At 35.9% G+C, this 20,825-nt stretch overlaps 1 protein-coding gene across 1 annotated transcript in view; it reads left to right on the forward strand.

Annotated features, from left to right (window-relative positions):
• TMEM182 (transmembrane protein 182) overlaps positions 1–20,825 on the forward strand; it is a 56,485-nt gene that overhangs the window by 1,080 nt on the left and 34,580 nt on the right. Inside the window, exon 3 of the mRNA XM_032840415.1 lies at positions 1,300–1,398. Within this exon, the coding sequence (XP_032696306.1) occupies positions 1,300–1,398 (99 nt within the window). The remainder of the gene's footprint in view (positions 1–1,299; positions 1,399–20,825) is intronic.

The raw sequence follows: 20,825 nt of genomic DNA on the forward strand, positions 1-20,825 counted from the left end.
TATATATATATATATATATATATATATATATATATATATATATATATTCTTGGTTATCCCTTGAAACCTCAAATTTAAAAATTTAGAAATAGAGATGTGTTATTTTATATTCATGACTTTAAAGTTAAAAAAAATCTTTTTAAATAATAAAACTTAATTACCAGCCGCAGTGGATGAAAGCTCACTCTGTTTGGGCTTTAACCAAGTTTGTTGACAATATGAAGAAATGCCTGGCTTTTGATGTTTGCATTCTCTCATAGAAACTTGAAAGTTCTCTTTTGAAGTAGAAAAGCCTCTTAAAAATATGATACATTCTTTTCACTCTATTTCCTATATTATATTAATCTTTGAAAATAACTAGCTTTTATCTTACCCCAAAGGATATTATTGTAGGCTGAAATTATTAGTCTCTTTATCATATACTCCTGTGATATATCAAAATATGGTATATACTCTTGTGATTTATCAAAATATGGCATTTATATATATAATAAAGAATACATAATAAAAATATGAGATCTTGGAAGACAAGCAAGCTGACAGCAAGTAGGCATGCATAAAAGGAGCCAAGTAATAATGAGATGAAATTTTGCAAGAAATAGTTGACAGGCTTTCTTACAGACATTTTGGGGAAGAGAAAAAGTGTCTTCCAATGAAAACTATTTAGACTGATAGAATAAATCAGACTATGCAAGAGGAAGACTTTTCCAAGGATTAGAGGAAGGAAGAATTTCACTCCTTCTTAAAGAGTACGCAGTGAAATCTTCAAGTTTTCAAACAACATAAAAGTTTTTTCTTGTATTTTTTCCAAATACTAAAAATGCATTTGGATTATTAATTTGTATGACCTATCATTTCTATCTTTTCCCTAAAAATAGAATATAGAATACTTTTTATGTTGTTCAGAACTGATCAAGGTTAAATCTAAATTTGTTATATTTTTAAAACAATTACTTTTTGAATACTTACTATGCACTAAACATCAAATTAGGAACTAGAGAATATGTTTGTGAAAATAAATGAAGTGTAGTGTCTTTAATTTTAAGGTGATATTAGGGGTATTCTCTGCACTGAACTATGTCATGAGCTAGATGTTTTAGATGAATCCACTTTCTAGGTCCCCTGAGCTGCTTGATGGGAGTTTTTTTCCCCCTCATTCAACTGTTCTCTGAAATTGTTGATCTAACCTGCAGTTTTTGTTTAGCTTCTGTGCCCCAGATCCCACATTTCTCTTGTGTTAGGAACAGGTCTTCTCTCATTTTCTCAATAACAACTACCTCTGTTTGGTCTCCTTTCTAGCCAATCAGCCAGCATCCAAGAACTGCGCACATGCTTACCTGTCGCCATATCCCTTTATGAGGGGAGAACACAACTCAACCTCCTATGATTCTGCTATTAGTAAGTACCTCGGTCCACTGAATGCCTCTGAGAGGGACTTGTTTTTTTGAAAAACAAAAAACAAAAACAAAAAAAAACATATATCATTTCAATATTTTCTCTGGTATCAATCTGTTATATATAAAATAATAGGAGGCCTTTATAATATACCATTTATAATTCTAATTGAATATAATTTAGGTTTTAAAGTAAAGCCATAGTAGGGCACCTGGGTGGCTCAGTCGGTTAAGTATCTGCATTCAACTCAAGTCATGATCCCAGGGTCCTGGGATCAAACCCCCCAACAGACTCCTTGCTTAGTGGGGAGCCTGCTTCTCCCTCTCCCTCTGCTGGCCACTTCCGCTGCTTATGCTTTCTCTCTTTCTCTGCCAAATAAATAAATAAAAATCTTTAAAAATATATAAATAGAAGTAAAGTCATTGTAATTTGCTTGTTACTTATAAAGATATTTTTAAGTGTGTTTTATGATGTGGAAATAATGATACTAGGAAGAACTGACCTGAAACTAGTTTTACAACAACAAGTAATCATAATATATACCCTACTTTTACAACATTGTTTTTGCAGCTGTTGCACATACAAATATGATTATGTTACTGTTTTCCTATAAAATGACTGAACTTTGTTATATGTAATAACTTGGAGAAGAACAGCCAAATATCATTAACTGAGAGTCATAATTACCTAGTTTCTTTTGTCTTTTCATACTATTTGTTCTATAGAAAGTGCACAAACTTAGTTTGTACAGAAAATACATAATATATACTTAAATCTAGTTTTAGAGAAAGTACTTAAGCTCAATATGTCAGCTTTATTCTTAGCTGGTTTCATGAAATTTTTAATAAAGAGTGTTAACATAATCTTAAAACTAAGAGTTGGTTCAGAATTTACCAATGTCATAAACAGGAACAAAAATATTTGTTTTTTAAAAGGTAATAAGTAATATATTGAATGTTCTGGATAGACTTGTTTAGTCAGTATTCTCCAGAGAACCAGTAGGAGGTATACAGGTGGGGGTGAAGGTTGGGAGTGAGGATGATTGATTGATTGATTGATGGATGGATTAATGGATTGATGGAGAGATTTTAAGAAATTGTCTTATGCCATTGTGGAGGCTGGCAAGTCTACAATCTGTAAGGCAAGCCTGTAGACTGGATAGGAGTTGCCATTGCAGTCTTGACTCTAAAGGGTAGAAACTCTGGTAGAATGTCTTTAAGGAAACTTCAATCTTTATTCTTAATGCCTTCAGCTGATTGGATGAGGCCCACCCTCATTATGAGTAGGTTTAACCAAATTAACACATAAGATTAACCATCACAAATCTTAACAAATCTTTATGGCAAGTATCATTTTTTAAAATTTTCTATAAAAATATGTATTTCTATACCTTATAATTTTAAGTTCTTCAAAAGATATACCATATGCTTAGATCACATGATTAATATGACATTTTATGTAGTGGATGTGGGGTCTGGATAGGAAAAGGGGTGCACTGACACACAGCCATGCCTATCCATCAAAGTTGCTTGTGCTTAAAATGCCTGTGGCTTTTGGCCTTGAGAACTTGCAGTGTGGATGCTCTTTCACATTGAAAACTGCACAAGGCAGTTCCCATTTCTCAAAGCCCTTTGCATCCTGTGTGACGTGGACCTTCTCATTGATAGGAGAAAGATGGCATAGCAAAGAGTAGGAGAAACCATTTTGCATTACAAAAAGTTGCAAAATATGTATTCCCCTTACATTCTTATTTTTGTAAAATGGACTAAGAAGTTGTACAGGGTTGACTTTCCACAACATTAGGTATTTGCATAAATATTAGGATTTCTGTTGATACTCATTTGTTCAGGTCCTGTGATGAGATAGGTATTGTGGGGTACATATATTTTAAATGACTCTACATATTTGAAAATCCTGCACCTTAAGGAAATAGAAGAGAAATTTAAAAACAAGGTGACAAGATCTAAACATAACAATTATGATGGAGATGGATAGAAAGTGCATGTCACAAAAATTATACTGCAATTATGCTTAGAATTATTGTGTAGCACTGCATATAATTACTGTGTCATTTTTTGGATCTGATGACAAAACCATATTCCAATTTTTTTTGTTTTGTTTTAAATTAGCAGATTCCTCTTTGGCTCATATATTGTAACTCCCTATTCACTTTAAGCAACTTTATCAAACACTTTAGCAAAAATGACTGAGATGGGAAAAAGTATGTCCTACAATAGAAATAGCATACACATATTTCATAATAATGTACAATGATATCTGACATTATATTTGGGTGATTTTTTTCTTATGATTTCCTTTATCCAAGAGAAGGGCCATAGATATCATTAGAAGGGTTTTACCTGATTGAATGTGCATGTTTCCTAGTTAGTGAGTCCATCTAGTCTTTACTAGATTCCATAGCCACTCTTTGGCTTCATGTAGCCTTGTAATGATCAGGCATTATACATTTGCTAATTTATCTTGGCTAAATTCAAAGTATTATTTGTAAAATCTGTGCTTTCCAGCCTGGCAAATAATTGGTAAAATGGCTCTGTATTCTCCTGAGCTCTTGTACTTGTAGTTAGCCAGTATTGAAATCAGTGAAAATAAAAGAGTGGTATCTAATTTTTCTGGAAGACTGTTTTGCAATCATCAGATGCAAATGAAATTATTCTATTTCATAATACGGAGACTGAGATTCAGAGAAACCACGTGATTCTGTTTTCACACAACTGATTATTGGCAGAACTAATGCAAAGGCCCAAGTCTCTGGATTTTGTTTATTGATAATCATATAAACTAAGTGAATGAAAAGGCAGATTTTAATGTTTGCCATTAACTCTTCTTAAGTACAAGTCTTTTCATTGGATCTCAACAAAAGAAGAATTTTAATGTTATGTTGGCCTTTTCTACTTCTCTATCTGATCCTGATGAGGTCTAATTCAGTGTTTCCTTTATTTATCTTTGCCTCAAACACATATCCTAAAATTTCTTTATGCACAAATCTGGTTATTTGAATGGTTGCCCAAGACTAGAGAGGTTGTTAAAGTAGGGTTGTGTACTTCAAAGTCTTTTAAACAATTCCATTACTTTTTGATATCTGTCAGAATTTAGATTTTGTGGTTCGTTTCATGATTAGACTCAGTCATATTTCTTTTATTCAGTATCATTTGGTAATGATGTATAGAACATAGATTAATTTTCTAGGTAATTGAGCCTCTGAATGAATTAATCATTTTGTTGTTGTCCCCACAGCCTTTGGCCACACCTACACCAAAGTGCTCATTATAAGCAACTGCAATTGTTTACTTTAGTTTCTTTATTATTTGTTGGAACTCCCTAAAGGCACAGAATATATCCTACTCATATTTATATCCCAGAACCTAATATAGTGCATGGTACTTAATAAATGCTTATGTATCTCTATGGAATGACTTAGTGCAAAAGCTCCTTGGTTTTCTTCTTAAGCAGAATATATGAAAGTAATTTTTCCTTTTCTTGGTGAGTTGGAACAAACACACACACCATGGCCTTCCTTGTGTTTCTCAGAATCAGTGTTTGCCCTCATTCTTCGGGGGCTTTGGATGTAGTGTCCCTCCTCTCCAAAAGCTCTTCCTTTCTTCCCTGCCCCTCCTCCCTTTGTTTCTCTAACAAGCAGGCTCATCCTCCAAGCTAGTGCATAGGTCAGTTTTCTTAAGGAAGTTTTCCTTGCCAGTCGTCTGCTCCACTAGTAAATAGACCAGGTTCTCCTTTATCAAGACCATTCTTTTTTTTTTTTGGGGGGGGGGGGTGGAGGCTCTATGCTCAATGTGGGTCTAGAACTCACAAATCTGAGATGAAGAGTTGCATGCTCTACTGACTGAGCCATACTTGAATTTGACTTTCCATAGCACAGATTTTGTTTGCTTGTGTAATTATTTTGTTCATGTATTTGCTTCCCAGTTCAACTCTAAGCTCCATGGCAGTAACATCTTGTGTGTTTGGCTCACTGGTGTACCCACTAGAGACTGAATGCTAAATGAAAACTTTGGGAGAGCCTCGTTGCTACCCTATACAGTGGTATTCATCCCGGTGCCCTAAGGAACTGTTCGTGTGTGTAGGAATTTTTCAAGCCTTTACTAAGTGGACTTAGATTACTCTTAAATTGTTTTTCATACTTTTTAAAATAATTTTTCAGTCTTTAACACTGCTTTCATATGTCAGCTGTCCTTTGCATTTATTGTCAATGTTTATTTATTTTGTATTCTTTTCCGGTCTTCTCTTTCTTCACCCTTACACAAAATTGTAAGGCAAAGCAGATTATAGAAGACTAGAACAGGAGGGAGGCAGGTAGGCAAGATATTAGTCAGCCATGTGTTAGGTTGTAAGTGACAGGAAACTAACAAGCTAAAAAATGCACAGTTGAAGCTATGCTCTTCCACCTTCAGAAGAGCAGGCTGTCCCTAGAATTCTCCAGTAGATTTCTGCCAATGCTGTAGTCATCAGGGCACTGTCATGTGGCTTCGGTGGGCTGGGACCTAGAGTTGCCAGCTCTCTAGTCAGAGGAGGAGAAGGGAGAAGGGCTAGGAGCAAGTGCTGATCCCTTAAAGGGTCAACATGTCCTCAGGGCCAATGAGGGCAGGGCAGCAAGGATAAAAAGGGAATAATGGTTATAGGTTTATTTGAAGAGTTAATGTGTAGGGATGCCTGGGTTAAGTGTCATCCTTTGGCTCAGATCATGATATCGGGTCCTAGGATGGAGCCCCACTGGGGGCTCTCTGCTCAGCTTCTCCTTCTCCCCCTGCCTGCTGCTCTCCCTGCTTGTACTCTTTCTCCTTGTCAAATAAATAAATAAAATATTTTTAAAAAATTTAAAAAAATGTAAAAAAAGAGTTAATGTGTAAAACTAGGTAGCTAAACAAAACAAAGCTGGAGGAATCTAGGATGATGAAGAAATTCCCCTTTGAAGAAGGCATAAACACTTAAACAATTTAAACAATGTGCAATAAAGGGTAAGATAGTCACCTCCATCCCATTGATAAATACTATTTTAGAGTATTTCTTGCCAATCCTTTTATATGTACATTTTACATAGTTTTAATTGTTATAAACACTTATCTTTTGTAAGTTAGCAAGCACTTCTCCACATTTTTACCTAATGATTTTTAAAATTTTAAATATGTTAGTTACTACTTCCGTATTAAAACTAATGTAATAGGGGCGCCTGGGTGGCTCAGTGGGTTGAACCCTCTGCCTTCGGCTTGGGTCGTGGTCCCGGGGTCCTGGGATCGAGCCCCGCATCGGGCTCTCTGCTCCGTGGGGAGCCTGCTTCCTCCTCTCTCTCTGCCTGCCTCTCTGCCTACTTGTGATCTCTCTCTGTCAAATAAATAAAATAATTAAAAAAAAAAAACTAATGTAATAAAAAAAAACAGGGAAAAAACATTTAAAATAAAAATAATTTTATGCCTGTACCATGTCATAATTTCTATTAATTCTTTGGATTATATTTACAGAAGTGTGAATGGTGAATCAGAAGGTAGGGATAGGTTTTCTTTGTTGTTGTGTCATGCCATGGTACCTCATTGCTTGCCAGCAAGCACTGAACTGTGCATGACTTCAGCGAAGAACATTTGGTAAGGAGGGCAGAAATATGAGCAGTAGGAGGAGGGAGTCACATTTGAAAGTGGAGGATGGGGATTTAGTTTGGACTTCAACATTTTAAAGTTGGTTTGATGGTAAAACACCATTGCAAAATAATTCAGCCCATAGCCTGCTATGTAGAACTGACTTCCCTGAAAGACCTTAATTAGAACAGCAGATACTGATGAGGAATTACAGAGGTAGTTTTTTTAAAAATTTTTAATTTTTTTATAAACATATAATCTATTATTAGCCCCAGGGGTACATGTTTGTGAATTGCCAGGTTTACACACTTCACAGCACTCACCATAGCACATACCCTCCCCAACATCCACAAGCCCCCCACCCTCTCCCTACCCCCCTCCCCCTGGCAACCCTCAGTTTGTTTTGTGACATTAAGAGTCTCCTATAGTTTGTCTCCCTCCCAATCCCATCTTGTTTCATTTATTCTTTTCCTACCCCACCAAAACCCCCACTTTACCTTTCAACTTCTTCATATCAGGGAGATCATATGATCATTGTCTTTCTCCGATTAACTAATTTCACTAAACATAATACCCACAGAGGTAGTTTTTGATATAAGGTATAATCTTTAAGAAAAAAGTCATAGAAAAAGAGATGGTAAAATTTTAATTATACTTAGGGGGAGAAAGAAAGAAGCATAGAACCACCCACAAAGGAGAAAGAAAAAGAAGCCTTGAGAAGCCAGTTGATGAAGAGGCTGTCAGCCCTGCCACAGGGTTTGGTGGTGGAGAGATTCTTGGGAAGGAGTTGGTAGCCCTCAGTGACAAATGCAGAGTGACTGGGAATGAGAGGGGCATGAAGGAATTGGATAAGATGGGATAACGCAAGAGTTTTCATGACCACTGATAGCTGTCTACACTGAAGACAGCTACAGAGGCATCTCTTTCTAAACCTAATCCCTCCTGCTCTGCGGGTTTGGCCTGAGACTTATAGGCCTGCTACTCTGTATCTCACTCCTGCTGCTCTGTATCTCACTCCTGCTTACTTCCTGTTCCCTTGGATCAGACCTTAAGGCCCTGCCCTCCTTCCTGGTAGTGCCCTTCCTCCCCCAGGGAACCGTTCCATTTTCCTGCATGTTCTGTCACCTGACAATAGCCCTACTTCAGGTTTCCTTCTCCTTCTCCTTTTCCAAGAGGAGAGGTCAGAAAGCAGAGATGCTCATAAAGGGGGCAGAGCACCAGAATGATGGGGGTGTGAACCCTCATACAGAATGTTTAAGGAATGGGCAGCAAGGAAGGTGAGACCTTTGTGATTAGCCAGCAGCTTGGACTTGGACTTGGGAGTCCACAAGGGCACAGGATTTACACAGGGCACCTGGGTGGCTCAGTGGGTTAAGCCTCTGCCTTCGGCTCAGGTCATGATCCCAGGGTCCTGGGATCAAGTCCCACATCAGGCTCTCTGCTCAGCAGGGAGCCTGCTTCCCCCTCTCTCTCTGCCTCCCTCTCTGCCTACTTGTGATCTCTCTCTCTCTTTGTCAAATAAATAAACAAAATTTAAAAAAAATCACACACACATTTTGCCTTATGCAAGGTAAAATCAAACATAAATACCCTTATATTTGACAATTTTAAACAGCACAGAAACAAATTAAGATTTGAGTCTAAAGTTAATGAAAATACTTAAATAACTAAGAAGATATATCAGCATGTCCTAGGTACCTAATTTCATTGGGATGACTTCCAGCTTCCTGATCAATAATGCTGATATACCTGGGTCTTATTTCCTAATTTTCTCATGTTCAAATATGGTAAATCTGGACATTGTCTTAAATTTACCAAACTTCCTTCTGTTCGGCTTTAGTTATATAGGAAAAAAACTACACTGCAAAATATGATGGAAATTACAGGTCCTTTTTTTTTTTTTAATCATAAATGTCAAGTACCTAAATATTGAGAGACACCTTAACATCCACTCAGTGTCCTACTGTTCATTCAGACATTGGGGATTACACAGCCATGGCCACAGAAACAGTGCGATATTACAGGGTGCCCGCAGTTCCCGATTTCTGGCTGACTTTTTAATCTGTGACCTAGGGAAGGCTCCCCTGCATTCAGGTTGGAGACACCCACAGGGCAGCGCACTCAGCCTTCCACAGCTGCAGCTCATGAGGATACAGTTAGTTGGCTTCCAGTTCCAGGGCCCAATATCAAGGCTGGAATTAAAAATCACTCTTTCAGAGGGTGTTATTTTGTGTTCCCTGCAATTGATTCATGTACATCTAAGGATTGATTGACAGCTTATATAACATCCCTGCACTCATGGGGAAGATTACCTTCTGTAAACAAGACCGTGCATATGGCTTGCCTTCCCCTTATGGAGGACAGGCTCCAGCCTCTATGGAGGCTTCTGGTGATACCTATTAAAATGTCAGCCATACTCAGAAGTAGAAATTTCCTCCAGTCATAGAGAAACTCTTGGTGCCAGGCTATCTCAGACTTAGTAGTATCGACATTTTGGGCCAGATAATTTTTTGTTGTGGAACTATCCCATGCATTGGAGGATGTTGTGACACCCCTGGCCTCTACCCACTCGATGCCAGTAGCACCCCTCAGTTGTGCCACTCAAAAATGTCTCTTAATGTAGCCAAATGTTCTAGAGTGGGTGGGCACAAAATCACCTCTGACGAAAACTACTGGGGCACTATAGATATTCATTGCTAACACTTCTGAGGACCCAAGCTCTTCTTCAGGATTATACTCACACTGTGTACTTTCTGTGCCCACCTCCAAGGCTCCATGGCTCAAAAGCACATAAATAATGGTTAGTTTCCTTCTTCCATGCAGAATATGCAGACAAAAAAGGGAGCAAGGAACTTCTGTGGGTCTCTCTTACCTTTAAATTTTACTGCTTCTGCTTCAAGCTGTGGCTCTTTTCTTAGGAAAGAGATTTACTTAATCCAATGGAAAAAAAATGTCAAAGAATTACTATATCCTGGGCACTGTTCTGGGTGCTTTAGTGTCAGCCCTAAATTCTTGCCCTTGTGAAGCTTTCATTATAGGGGGGAGGCAGATGGTAGACAAAATCAGTCAGTCAGGTACTTGGAGGGGAATAAAAGGTGATAGTGTATGTGTGGAGGCAATCTCAGTATTAAATAAGGTGACCAGAGAGGTGATGTCTGTTTTGAGTTGGCCAGCCCTGACGGAGTGGGGCTCTGTCATCTAGCTAACCTGTCGGGGTTCCTTGATCCCTCTTTTGAGGACTAGGTGGATGCTATACAGAGAGTACTTAGCACAGGGGCTGGCTTTTGTGTTAAGAGTTCTGTGGGAGTTACAAGCTGAACTTCTAGCCGGTGTGTCTGTGTTCACTACCTGGAGCCAGTGTTTCCTGGCTCTGGCTTCTTTATCTCCACAAAGCTCACCGTACTTGTTGGTAAAGGGAAGATTAGTATAGTATTAACTCACACAGTTGTTAAAATGAGAAGAGATAATAATACAAGTGCTTAGCAGAGTAGTTACCATGTCGTTGGTATTCAATAAATGTCAACTACTTTTATGGCAATATACCAATTTAGAGCACTGGAAATAAATCTTCATGAGGTCAGGTAAATTCATCACAACTTCCCCAGTGAAATGCTTCCTTCTCTTTGAAGTGTGTATGTGTGTGTGTGTGTGTGTGTGTTTGTGTGTGTGTGTGTGTGTGTGTGCAGTCACATCAAGCACTTGGTAGAGTTTCTGGCAAAGAATAAGGACTTCAAAACTAGTGTTCATTATCACCATCATTCTGGTACAAGATAGTTAATACTACCATCTGTATCGGCCAAGCTTTGCCATTGTTTATCTAGTAATTTTGATTAAAATTCATTCAACAAATATTTATTGAGTATGTACTATGTGCTAGGCATTGTTATAGGTTCTGGGGAGCAACAGGGCACAAAACGGAAGGAAATCTCTGTCCCCATTGGGCTGACATTCTGGAGAGGGGATACACATAAGGCAAGATAAAATAAGTCAATTTAGAGCATGTTGGAAGATGACAGTGCCTTGGAAAAACAAAACATGGAAAGAGGCTGGAGACAAGGGACTGACAGATGTGAGGGTGATAAGAACTCAGTAATGTGGTTAGAGGGGAGTTTGGCTCTGAGAAAATGATATGGAGTGGGCACTTGTAGAAAGTGAGGAAGTGAACCATATGATGTCCAGAAGAGTGTTCCAGGTAGAGGGAACATGAGATGTAAAGCCTAGAGGGTAGAACATGCCTGATGGGTGCAAAGAACACAAAAGTAGCCAGCACCGCAGGAAGAGATAGAGTGAGTAGAGAGTAGAGGAGATGGTGAGGGAAGTGGATGGTATGGGGGAGGTTGGGCCAGTGTAAGGACCTTGGCTCATTTTCTGAAAGAGAGGAGAAGGGGGTTAATGGATGGTTTTGAGCTAATTTGTGTTGTAAAAGAATTTCTCCAGTTATTGCAGTGTTAACAGACTGTAGAAAGTCAAATGTGGATTCAGGCAGACAAATGAGGAAGTTTGCTATATTCCAGATGGCTAACACAAAGACATTAGTAAGTAAAAATTTGTCTGAATCTAGCACGGTCCTTTTAAAATTATTTAACAAACAGTAAGGAAATCTATCAAGTGGACAATACCTGTAACACAGCACAATAAAATACAACCCTTATGTCCAGACTGCTAGGTACCTTAAATACCAGTTTTCCCTTTTTGTAGTTTTTAAAAATTTTTCATTACAGAAATTTCCAAACATTTACAATAGTTATCAGCATATTTTCTAGTATATGTGCTGCCAAAGTGGGCACAATAATTATCAACATATTTTCTAATCAAATGATTATTGTGAATTTTGAGATTTTTTAAATATTTTCTAGATATGAGTCTTTTATTGAGTAGTTTGTCTTCCCAATCTGTAGCTTGTCTTTTCATAACCTTAACAAGGTCTTTCACAGAGTAAGAGTTGCAAATTTTGATGAAGTTTAATTTATGGAATTTTTCTTTTATGGATCATACTTCTGGTGTTATGTCTGAGAACTGTTTATGAAGTCCCGGGTTTGGAAAATTTTCTCCCATTTTCTTCCAAAAGTTTTTAAGTTTTATGTTTTACATTAAGTTTATGATCCAGTTTGAGTTACTTTTGTGTAAAGTGTATGATTTACAATTTTTCAAATGTGTGTTCCATTGCTTTAGCACCATTTGTTGGAAAGGCTGTCTTTTCCCCCATTGAATTGCCTTTGTACACCTGTTAAAATATAATTAGTTATACTTGTGTGGGACTATTTTTGGATTATGTGTCCTGTTCTGCTGATCTATATGTCAGTCTGCCAGTGCCACATCATCCTCATGAGTTTACCTCTATCTTGAAGTTAGAGTGAATGATTCCTCCTATTAGGTTCTTTTTAAAAATGATTTTAGCTATTCTAGATTGTTTGCATTTCAATATGAAATTTAGGATAGTCTTTCCTATATCTATAAAAAAATCTTTCTTGGATCATAGAATTGCCTCTATCAATTTGGGAAGAATTAATTTTATTTTGTTGGGTCTTTATTATGTTGTCTTCCAATCTGTGAATGCAATATATTTTTCCATTTATTAAGATCTTTTCAAATTTGTTACATCAGCATTTTATAGTTTTCAGCTTATAAATCCTGAATGTGCACTACCAGATTTACATCTAAGTATTTCAATTTTTGAGCAATTACAACTGCTAATATGTTTTAAATTGTGGTTTCTATGTGTTTATTGATAATAGAATTATAATTGATTTTTTAATGTTTACATTGTATTCTGAGACCTTGCTAAATTTACTTAGTAGCTTTAGGATGTTTTGTTTGCTTTATTTTTTATTTTTTGTACATTATTTGGGATTTTCTGTATAGAGAGTCATGTCATTGGCATATAGGGACAGTTTTATTTCTTCCTTGCTTGCATGTAAACCTATGCTTTTTATTTCCTTTTCTTCCAGTATTATGGTTAATAACAACAGTGAGAGCAGTCTTGCCTCATTTCTAGTCTTCAGGAGAAAAAGTTCAGTATTTTTTCCTTAAGTATGATGTTGCTATAGATTTTATTTATTTATTTATTTTTTTTGTAGATGTTCTTTATTAACTCTAGCATGTTCCCCTCTACTCCTTATGTCCTGAGCATTTTTGTCATAAATGGATGTTGAATTTTGTTAATTTTTTTTCTGCATCAGTTGATATGGTCACAATACTATTGTTCTTTATCATATTAATATTGTGTATTACATTTCTTGATTTTCAGATACTGAGCCAGCCTCTTGTCATAGGAATAAACCACATTTGTTCATGATAAATATTTCTTTTTACACATTGCTGAATTCTATATTAGTATTTTATTAAGGATTTTTGCATCTGTATTTATGAAGGATATTGATCTGTAGTTTTCCTTTTTTTACTGCTCATCTAGGTTAAGTATCTGTAGTAATGATTTCATAAAGTAAATTGGGAAGTGTCTTCTCTTCTTCTGTATTCAGGAAGAGATTGTGGAGAATTGGTACTAATTCTCTTTAAATGTATATATCTGATATAATTTACTAGTGAAATCATCTGGGTCAGGAGATTTGACTTTCAGGGAATTTAAAATTATAAATCTAATTTCCTCAATAATTACAGGGCTATTCAGATTATGTATTTAACATGTGATTTGTGACAGTTTGTGTTTTTCTAGGAATTGGTTCATTTCATCTAAGTGGTAAAATTTGTATGTATAGAGTTCAAAATATTCCCTTATTATTTTTTATGAATGCAGTATATATGGTGATATCCCATGTTTTCATTCCTGATATTGGCAGTTTGTGTCTTATTTTTATTTTGTCAGTATTGTTAGAAGATTGTTAATTTTGTTGAACTTTTCAAAGATGCTGCTTTTTTTTCATTTTTTTTCTATTGATTTTCTGTTTTAAATTTCATTGACCTATGCCTTTTCTTATTTCCTTCTTTCTGATTGCTTTAGATTTGTCTTGCTCTTCTTTTTATACTTTCTTGAGCTGAAAGATTAGATTATTGATATTTTATCCTCTTTTCTAATATAAGCATTTACAGGTAGAGATTTCACTCTTAGCACTGCTTTTGCTGTTTCACACAGTTGTTTTTTGTTGTTGTTGTTGTTTTTTAAGATTTATCTATTCATTTTAGAGAGTGGGGAGGGACAGAGGGAGAAGGAGAGAGAAACAGGCACAGTCTGTACTGAGTATGGAACCTCATGTGCGGCTGGATCTCACCACTCTGAAATTGTGATCTGAGCAGAAACCAAGAGCTGGGTGCTGAACAGACCGTACCACCCAGGCACCCCGGCTTCCCACACTTTTGATACTATTTATTTTTATTTTCATTCAACTCAGTGTGTTGTTTAATTTCCCTTGTGACTGATTGTTTGACTCATAGATTATTTAGAAGTGCATTGTTTAGTTTCCGAGAGTTTGAAGATTTTCTTTCAATCTTTCTGTTATTAATATTTAGTTTGATTCCCTTGTGATCAAAAACCATACTGCGTACAATTTAAATTCTTTTAAATTTAATAAGGTTTGTTTTGTGACCTAGGATATGGTCTATTTTTCTGTGTATTCCATGACATTTGAAAAAAGATACTGTTGTTGAATGGAATGTGCTCTGAATGTCTGTTGGAGGCTATCTGTTGATGGCGTTGTTAAGTTCTGTATTCTGGCTGGTTTCCTGTCTAGCTGTTCTGGTAATTGGTGAGAGGCGATACAGAAGTCTCCAGCTATAATTGTGGGCTTATCTGCTTCTCTTTTCATTTCTATCAGTTTTTGCTTCACATATTTTCCTGCTTTTTGTCAGATGCATGCACATTTAGTGTTGCTATGTCTTTTTGGTAGAATCATCCTTTTATCATTAATATTGCCAGTAATTTTCTTTATTCTAAAATCTATTTTATCTAAGAATAGCCCACTCCTTCATTCTTTGAACTGATATTTATGTGCTATATATTTTTTCACTTTTTTATTTTCAATATTTCTAAATTATAATATTTGAAGTGAGTTGCAGACATTTGGTTAGAAGATTTTTTTAAATCAAGTCTGCTAAGCTATCTCTTTTCTATTTGAAGACAATTTTTAGAGCAATTTTAGATTCACAGCAAGATTGAGAGAAGATATAGAGACTTTTCATATATCCACTGTTCCAACACATGCAGGCCGTCACTATTATCAACATCCCCCACCAGCGTGGTACATTTGTTACAACTGATGAAACTACATTGAGACCTCATAATTACCAAAGTCCGTAACTTACTTTAGGGCTTACTCTTGATGTTGTATATTCTATGGGTTTAGACAAATGTATAATGATACATATTGTATCCATTATTACGTTATCATATAACATAATTTCACTGCCCTAAAAATCCTCTGTTCTGGGGTACCTGGGTGGCTCAGTCAGTTAAATATCTGTCTTTGGTTCAGGTCATGATCTCAGGGTCCTTGGAACAGGTCCCACATCGGCCTCCCTGCTCAGCAGGGAGCCTGCTTCTCCCTCTGTCTTTTGCCCCCCTCATCCTTGTTCTCTGTCTCAAATAAATAAATAAAATCTTTTAAAAAATCCTTAGTGCTCTGCCTGTTCACCTCCGCTCCACCCCAACATCCAGCAACCACTGATCTTTTTATGGTCTTCATAGTTTTACATTTTCTAGAATGTAATATTGTGTTTAATCATACAGCATGCTGCCTTTTCAGATTGTTTTTTCTTCACTTAGTGATAGGTGTTTAAATTTTTTCCATGTCTTTTCATGGCCTGGTAGCTCATTTCTTGTCATCCCTGAATAATGTGCCACTGGGTGGTTGTGTCACATTTTATTTATCCATTTACCTATCGAGGGACAATTCAGTTGCTTCCAAGTTTGGGCCATTGTGAATAAAGCTGCTATAGTCCATCCATGTGCAAGTTTTTATGTGGACACAACTTTTCAGATCCTTTGGGTGAATACAAGGAGGATGATTGCTGGATAGAATGGCAAGGGTTTCTTTCATTTTATAAAATACTGCTAAACCCTCCTGCGCAGTAGCTGAACCATTTTGCATTCTCACTAGAGTTGAGATTTCTTACTGCTCTAATCCTCTAGAATTTAATCTTGTCAATGTTCTGGACTTTGGCTGTTTTAATAGGTGTGTAATGGTATCTTGTTGCTTCAATTTGCATTTCTCTGATCCCATATAATGTGTTGCATCTTTTCATAAGTTTATTTGCAGTCTTTATATCTTTGTTTCTGTTAAGGTCTTTGTCTACTTTTTAATTAGATTTTTTTGTCCTCTTATTTTTAAGAGTTCTTTGTATATTTTGAATCACAGTCTTTTATTGGATGTGTGTTTTGCAAATATTTCCTCCCACTCTGTGACTTGTCTTCCCATTCTTTTAACATTGTCTTTTGTGAAAGAATTTTTAATTTTAATGAAGTTGAGTTTATCAATTATTTGGTTTGTGCCTTTGTGTTGTATCTAAAAGTCTTGGCCATACCCAAGGACATCTAGGTTTTCTCCTATATTATCTTCTGGGGGTTTTATATATCTTCTGGATTAAAAGCATTTTACTTTTAGGTCTATGATCCATTTTGAGTTAATTTTCTTGAAGGGTATAGGTTTTGTATCTATATTCAATTTATTGCATGTTGATGTCCAGTTGTTCCAGTATCATTTTCCTTGCTCCATTTTACAGTCTTTGCTCCTTTGTCAAAGGTCAGTTGACTATGTTTATATACATTTGTTTCTGGGCTATATATTATGTTCCATTGATCTATATATGTCATTTCTTTTGTCAGTACCACACTGTCTTGGTTATTACAGCTTTATAGTAAATCTTGAAGTCAAATAGTGTCAGTTCTCCAGCCTGGTTCTTCTGCTTCAACATTGTTCTGGCTATGCTGGGTCTTTTACCTCTGTATATAAACTTTAGAATCAGTTTGTTAATAACTACTGAATAATCTGCTAGGATTTTTATTGGGATTACATAGGATCTATAATTAAATTTAGGATATACTGAGTCTTCTTACCAATGAACATGGAGCATCTCTCCATTTGTTTAGACCTTTGATTTTGTTCATCAGCATTTTTTGGTTTTCCTCATATAGATCTTGTACATATTTTGTTCAATTTATACCTAACTATGTAATTTTAGGGGTGTTAACATAAATGGTATTTTGATTTTAATTTCAGATTTTATTTGTTCATTGCTGGTATATAAGAAATCAACTGACTTTGTGTACCAGTGTTACTACAGCCTTGCTATTATTAGTACCAGAGGTATTTTTTAGATTATTTTAGATTTTCTATATAGATGATCATGTCATCAATGAACAAAGACAGTTTTCTTTCTTCTTTCCCAATCTATATACCTTTTATTTTATTTTCTCATCTCATTACATTAGCAAGGACTTCCAGTGTGATGTTGGAAAGGAGTGGTGAGAGGGGACATCCTTGAGTATTAGTGGAATAGTTTCAAGTTTCTCACTATTAAGCATAATATTAGCTGTAGGATTTTTGTACATATGCATTATCAATTTGAGGAATTTCCCCTCTATTCTTGGGTTTCTTTTTTAAGATTTTATTTATTTTTGAGAGAGAGAGAGAGAGAGCACAAGCAGGGGGAGGGCCAGAGAGAGAAGCAGAATCCCTGCTGAGCAGGAAGCCAGATGTGGGACTCAATGCCAGGACACAGGAATCATGACCTGAGCCGAAGGCAGATGTTTAACTAACTGAGCCACCCAGGTGCCCTATTCCTAGTTGCTTGATAGTGTCTTTTTTTTTTTTTTAATCATGAATTGGTATTGGATTTTGTCAGATGCTTTTTGTGCATCTATTGATATGATCATGTGATTTTTTTTCCTTTATTAGTTTGCGGATATGATGGATTTTATTAATTAATTTTTGAAATGTTGAATCAGGCTTAAATATCTAAGATAAATCCCACTGGATCATCGTGCATAATTCTTTATACACATTTTTATATTCAATTAGCTAATATTTTGTTGATGATTTTTGCCTCTGTGTTCATGAGAGATATTGGTCTTTGGTTTTCTTGTAATGTCCAATTTTGGTGTTAGAATAATGTTGGCCTCCTAGAATGATTTTGGAGGTATTACCTCTGTTCTATCATCTGAGATATTGTAGAGAATTGATAGAATTTTTCCTTAAATATTTGGTAGAATTCACCAGTTAACCCATTTGGGCCTGGTGTTTTCTGCTTAAGAAGATTATTAATTGTTAATTCCATTTCTTTAATAGATATTGGGATTTATTACTTGAGTTTTGGCAGATTGCATCTTTAAAGGAATTGGTTCAGGGATGCCTGGGTGGCTCAGTTGGTTAAGCAGCTGCCTTCAGCTCAGGTCATGATCCCAGTGTCCTGGGATTGAGTTCCATATCAGGCTCCTCGCTTGGCAGGAAGCCTGCTTCTCCCTCTGCCTGCTGCTCTGTCTGCCTGTGCTCACCCGTGCTGTCTCTCTCTCTCTCTGACAAATAAATAAAATCTTAAAAAAAAAAAAAAAAGGAATTGGTTCATTTCATCAACATTATCAAATTTCTAGGCATAGAATATTTCATAGTATTTCTTTATTATCCCACTTTTTGGCTACTTATTGATTTTTTTATTGCAATATACTTGACATACAGTATTATATTAATTTCAGGTGTACAACTTAGTGATTCAACATTATGAAGTGTTCACCATGATAAATCTAGCTATCTTTTACTGCCCTTTTAAAATCCATGCAAAAGGGGCACCTGGGTGGCTCAGTCGATTAAGCAGCTGCCTTCGGCTTAGGTCATGATCCCAGTGTCCTGGGATTGAGCCCCACATCGGGCTCCCTGCTCAGTGGAGAGCCTGCTTCTCCCTCTCCCTCTGCCTGATGCTCTGCCTACGTGTGCTCTCTCTCTCTCTCTCTCTGTCAAAGAAAGAAAGAAAGAAAGAAAAGAAAGAAAGAAAGAAAAAGAAATTCTTTAAAATCCATGCAAAAAATGCAGTGATGGTCCTTCTTTCATTTCTGATATTAGTAATTTGTGTCCTCTTCCCCCCCCACTTAAGTAGCTTGGCTAGAGGCTTATCAATTTTGTTGATCATTTCAAAGACAATCTTTTGGTTTTGCTGATTTTCTGTATTGATTTTCTCTTTTCAAATTCATTGATATATTTCTAATTCATATTATTTCTTTGCTTCTGCTTACTTTGGATTTAATTCACTCAACTCTTTTTTAGTTTCTTAAGGTTTAAACTCAGGTAATTGATATTAGATATTTCTTCTTTTCTAATATATGCATTTAGTACTATAAATTTCCCATTAGGCACTGCTTTTCCTGAATTCCACATATTTTGATAAGTTGTGTTTTCATTTCATTTAGTTGAAAATATTTTAAATTTCTGAAATTTCTTCTTTGACCCCTGTGTTATTTGGAAGTGTGTTTTTAAATCTCCACATATTTTAGGATTTTCCAGTTACCTTTCTGTTACTGATTTCTAATTTAACTCTGCTGTGGTCTGAAAGCAGACATTGTTTGAGCTCTATTTTAAATTTATTAAGGTATACTTTATGGTCCTGAATGTGGTCTATCTTCGTGAGTGTTCCATATGAGTTGGAAAACCATGTTATTCTGCCATTGTTTGTTGAAGTGGTCTGTAGATAGATGTCAATTATATCCAGTTAATTGATGGTGTTGCTGAACCCAGATAGGACCTTACTGATTTTCTCCCAGCTGGATCTGCCCATTTCTTACAGAGAGGAGTTGAAATCTTCAACTGTAATAGTGGATTCTTTTCTCTTTTTAGTTCTATCAGGTTCTGCCTCAAGTAGTTTGACACTCTCTAGTTAGGCACATATACACTAAGGCAAAGCTATCCTTTAATTAGTGTATTTATACTATTTATATTTAATGCCATTTTTGATATGTTAGGGTTTAACCCTGCCATTTAAATGTTTATTTTCTCTTTGTTCTGTTTTTTATTTCTCTGTTTTCTTTTTCTTGTCTTACTATGGACCACTTGAATTTTCTTAGAATTCCATGCATTTTGATCTGTCTTTAGCATTTTTGACTATATCTCATTTTTCTACTTCATTCCACTTTCCAGACCATCCACTGAGTTTTTATTTTTGGCTATTATATTTTTTTTCATTCTTAAATTTTTCTTTTGGCTCTTTATACCTTCTATTTCTTTGCCAAGATTTTTTTTTCTCTTCAATTTAATTCAAGCACGTCCATATTTCTCCTTGGGACATTTTATCATGGCTTATTCAAAAGCTTTATTAGCTAATACTAACTCTGTTAGTATCTATTGAGTGATCTTTTTTAAAAAAATATTTTATATAAAATCAATTAACATATAGTGTATTGTTAGTTTCAGAGGTAGAGTTTAGTGATTCATCAGTTGCATATATCACCAGTGCTCATTATATCAAATGCCCTCCTTAATGCCTGTTGCCCAGTTACCTCATCCCCCTACCCACCACCCCTCCAGCAATCCTCAGTTTGTTTTCTATAGGTAAGAGTCTCTTATGGTTTGTCTCACTCTCTGATTTCATCTTATACTTTTTTCCTCCCTTTCCCTATGTTCATCTGTTCTGTTTCTTTAATTCCATATGTAAGTGAAATCATAATTGTCTTTCTCTGATTGACTTATTTCACAGCGTAATACCTTCTAGCTCCATCTGCATCATTGCAAATGGTAAGATTGCTTTTTTTATTTTTTTGATGGCTGAGTAATATTTCATTGTATATTATACCACATCTTCTCTATTCATCTGTCAGTGGAACTCTGGCTCTTTCCATATTTTGGTTGTTGTGGACATTGCTGCTATAAACACTGGGGTACTGGTGCCCTTTCA

This window comes from Lontra canadensis, unplaced genomic scaffold (assembly GCF_010015895.1).
Source record: "Lontra canadensis isolate GAN:19392208 unplaced genomic scaffold, GSC_riverotter_1.0 scaffold112, whole genome shotgun sequence".
Classification (NCBI taxonomy): domain Eukaryota; kingdom Metazoa; phylum Chordata; class Mammalia; order Carnivora; family Mustelidae; genus Lontra; species Lontra canadensis.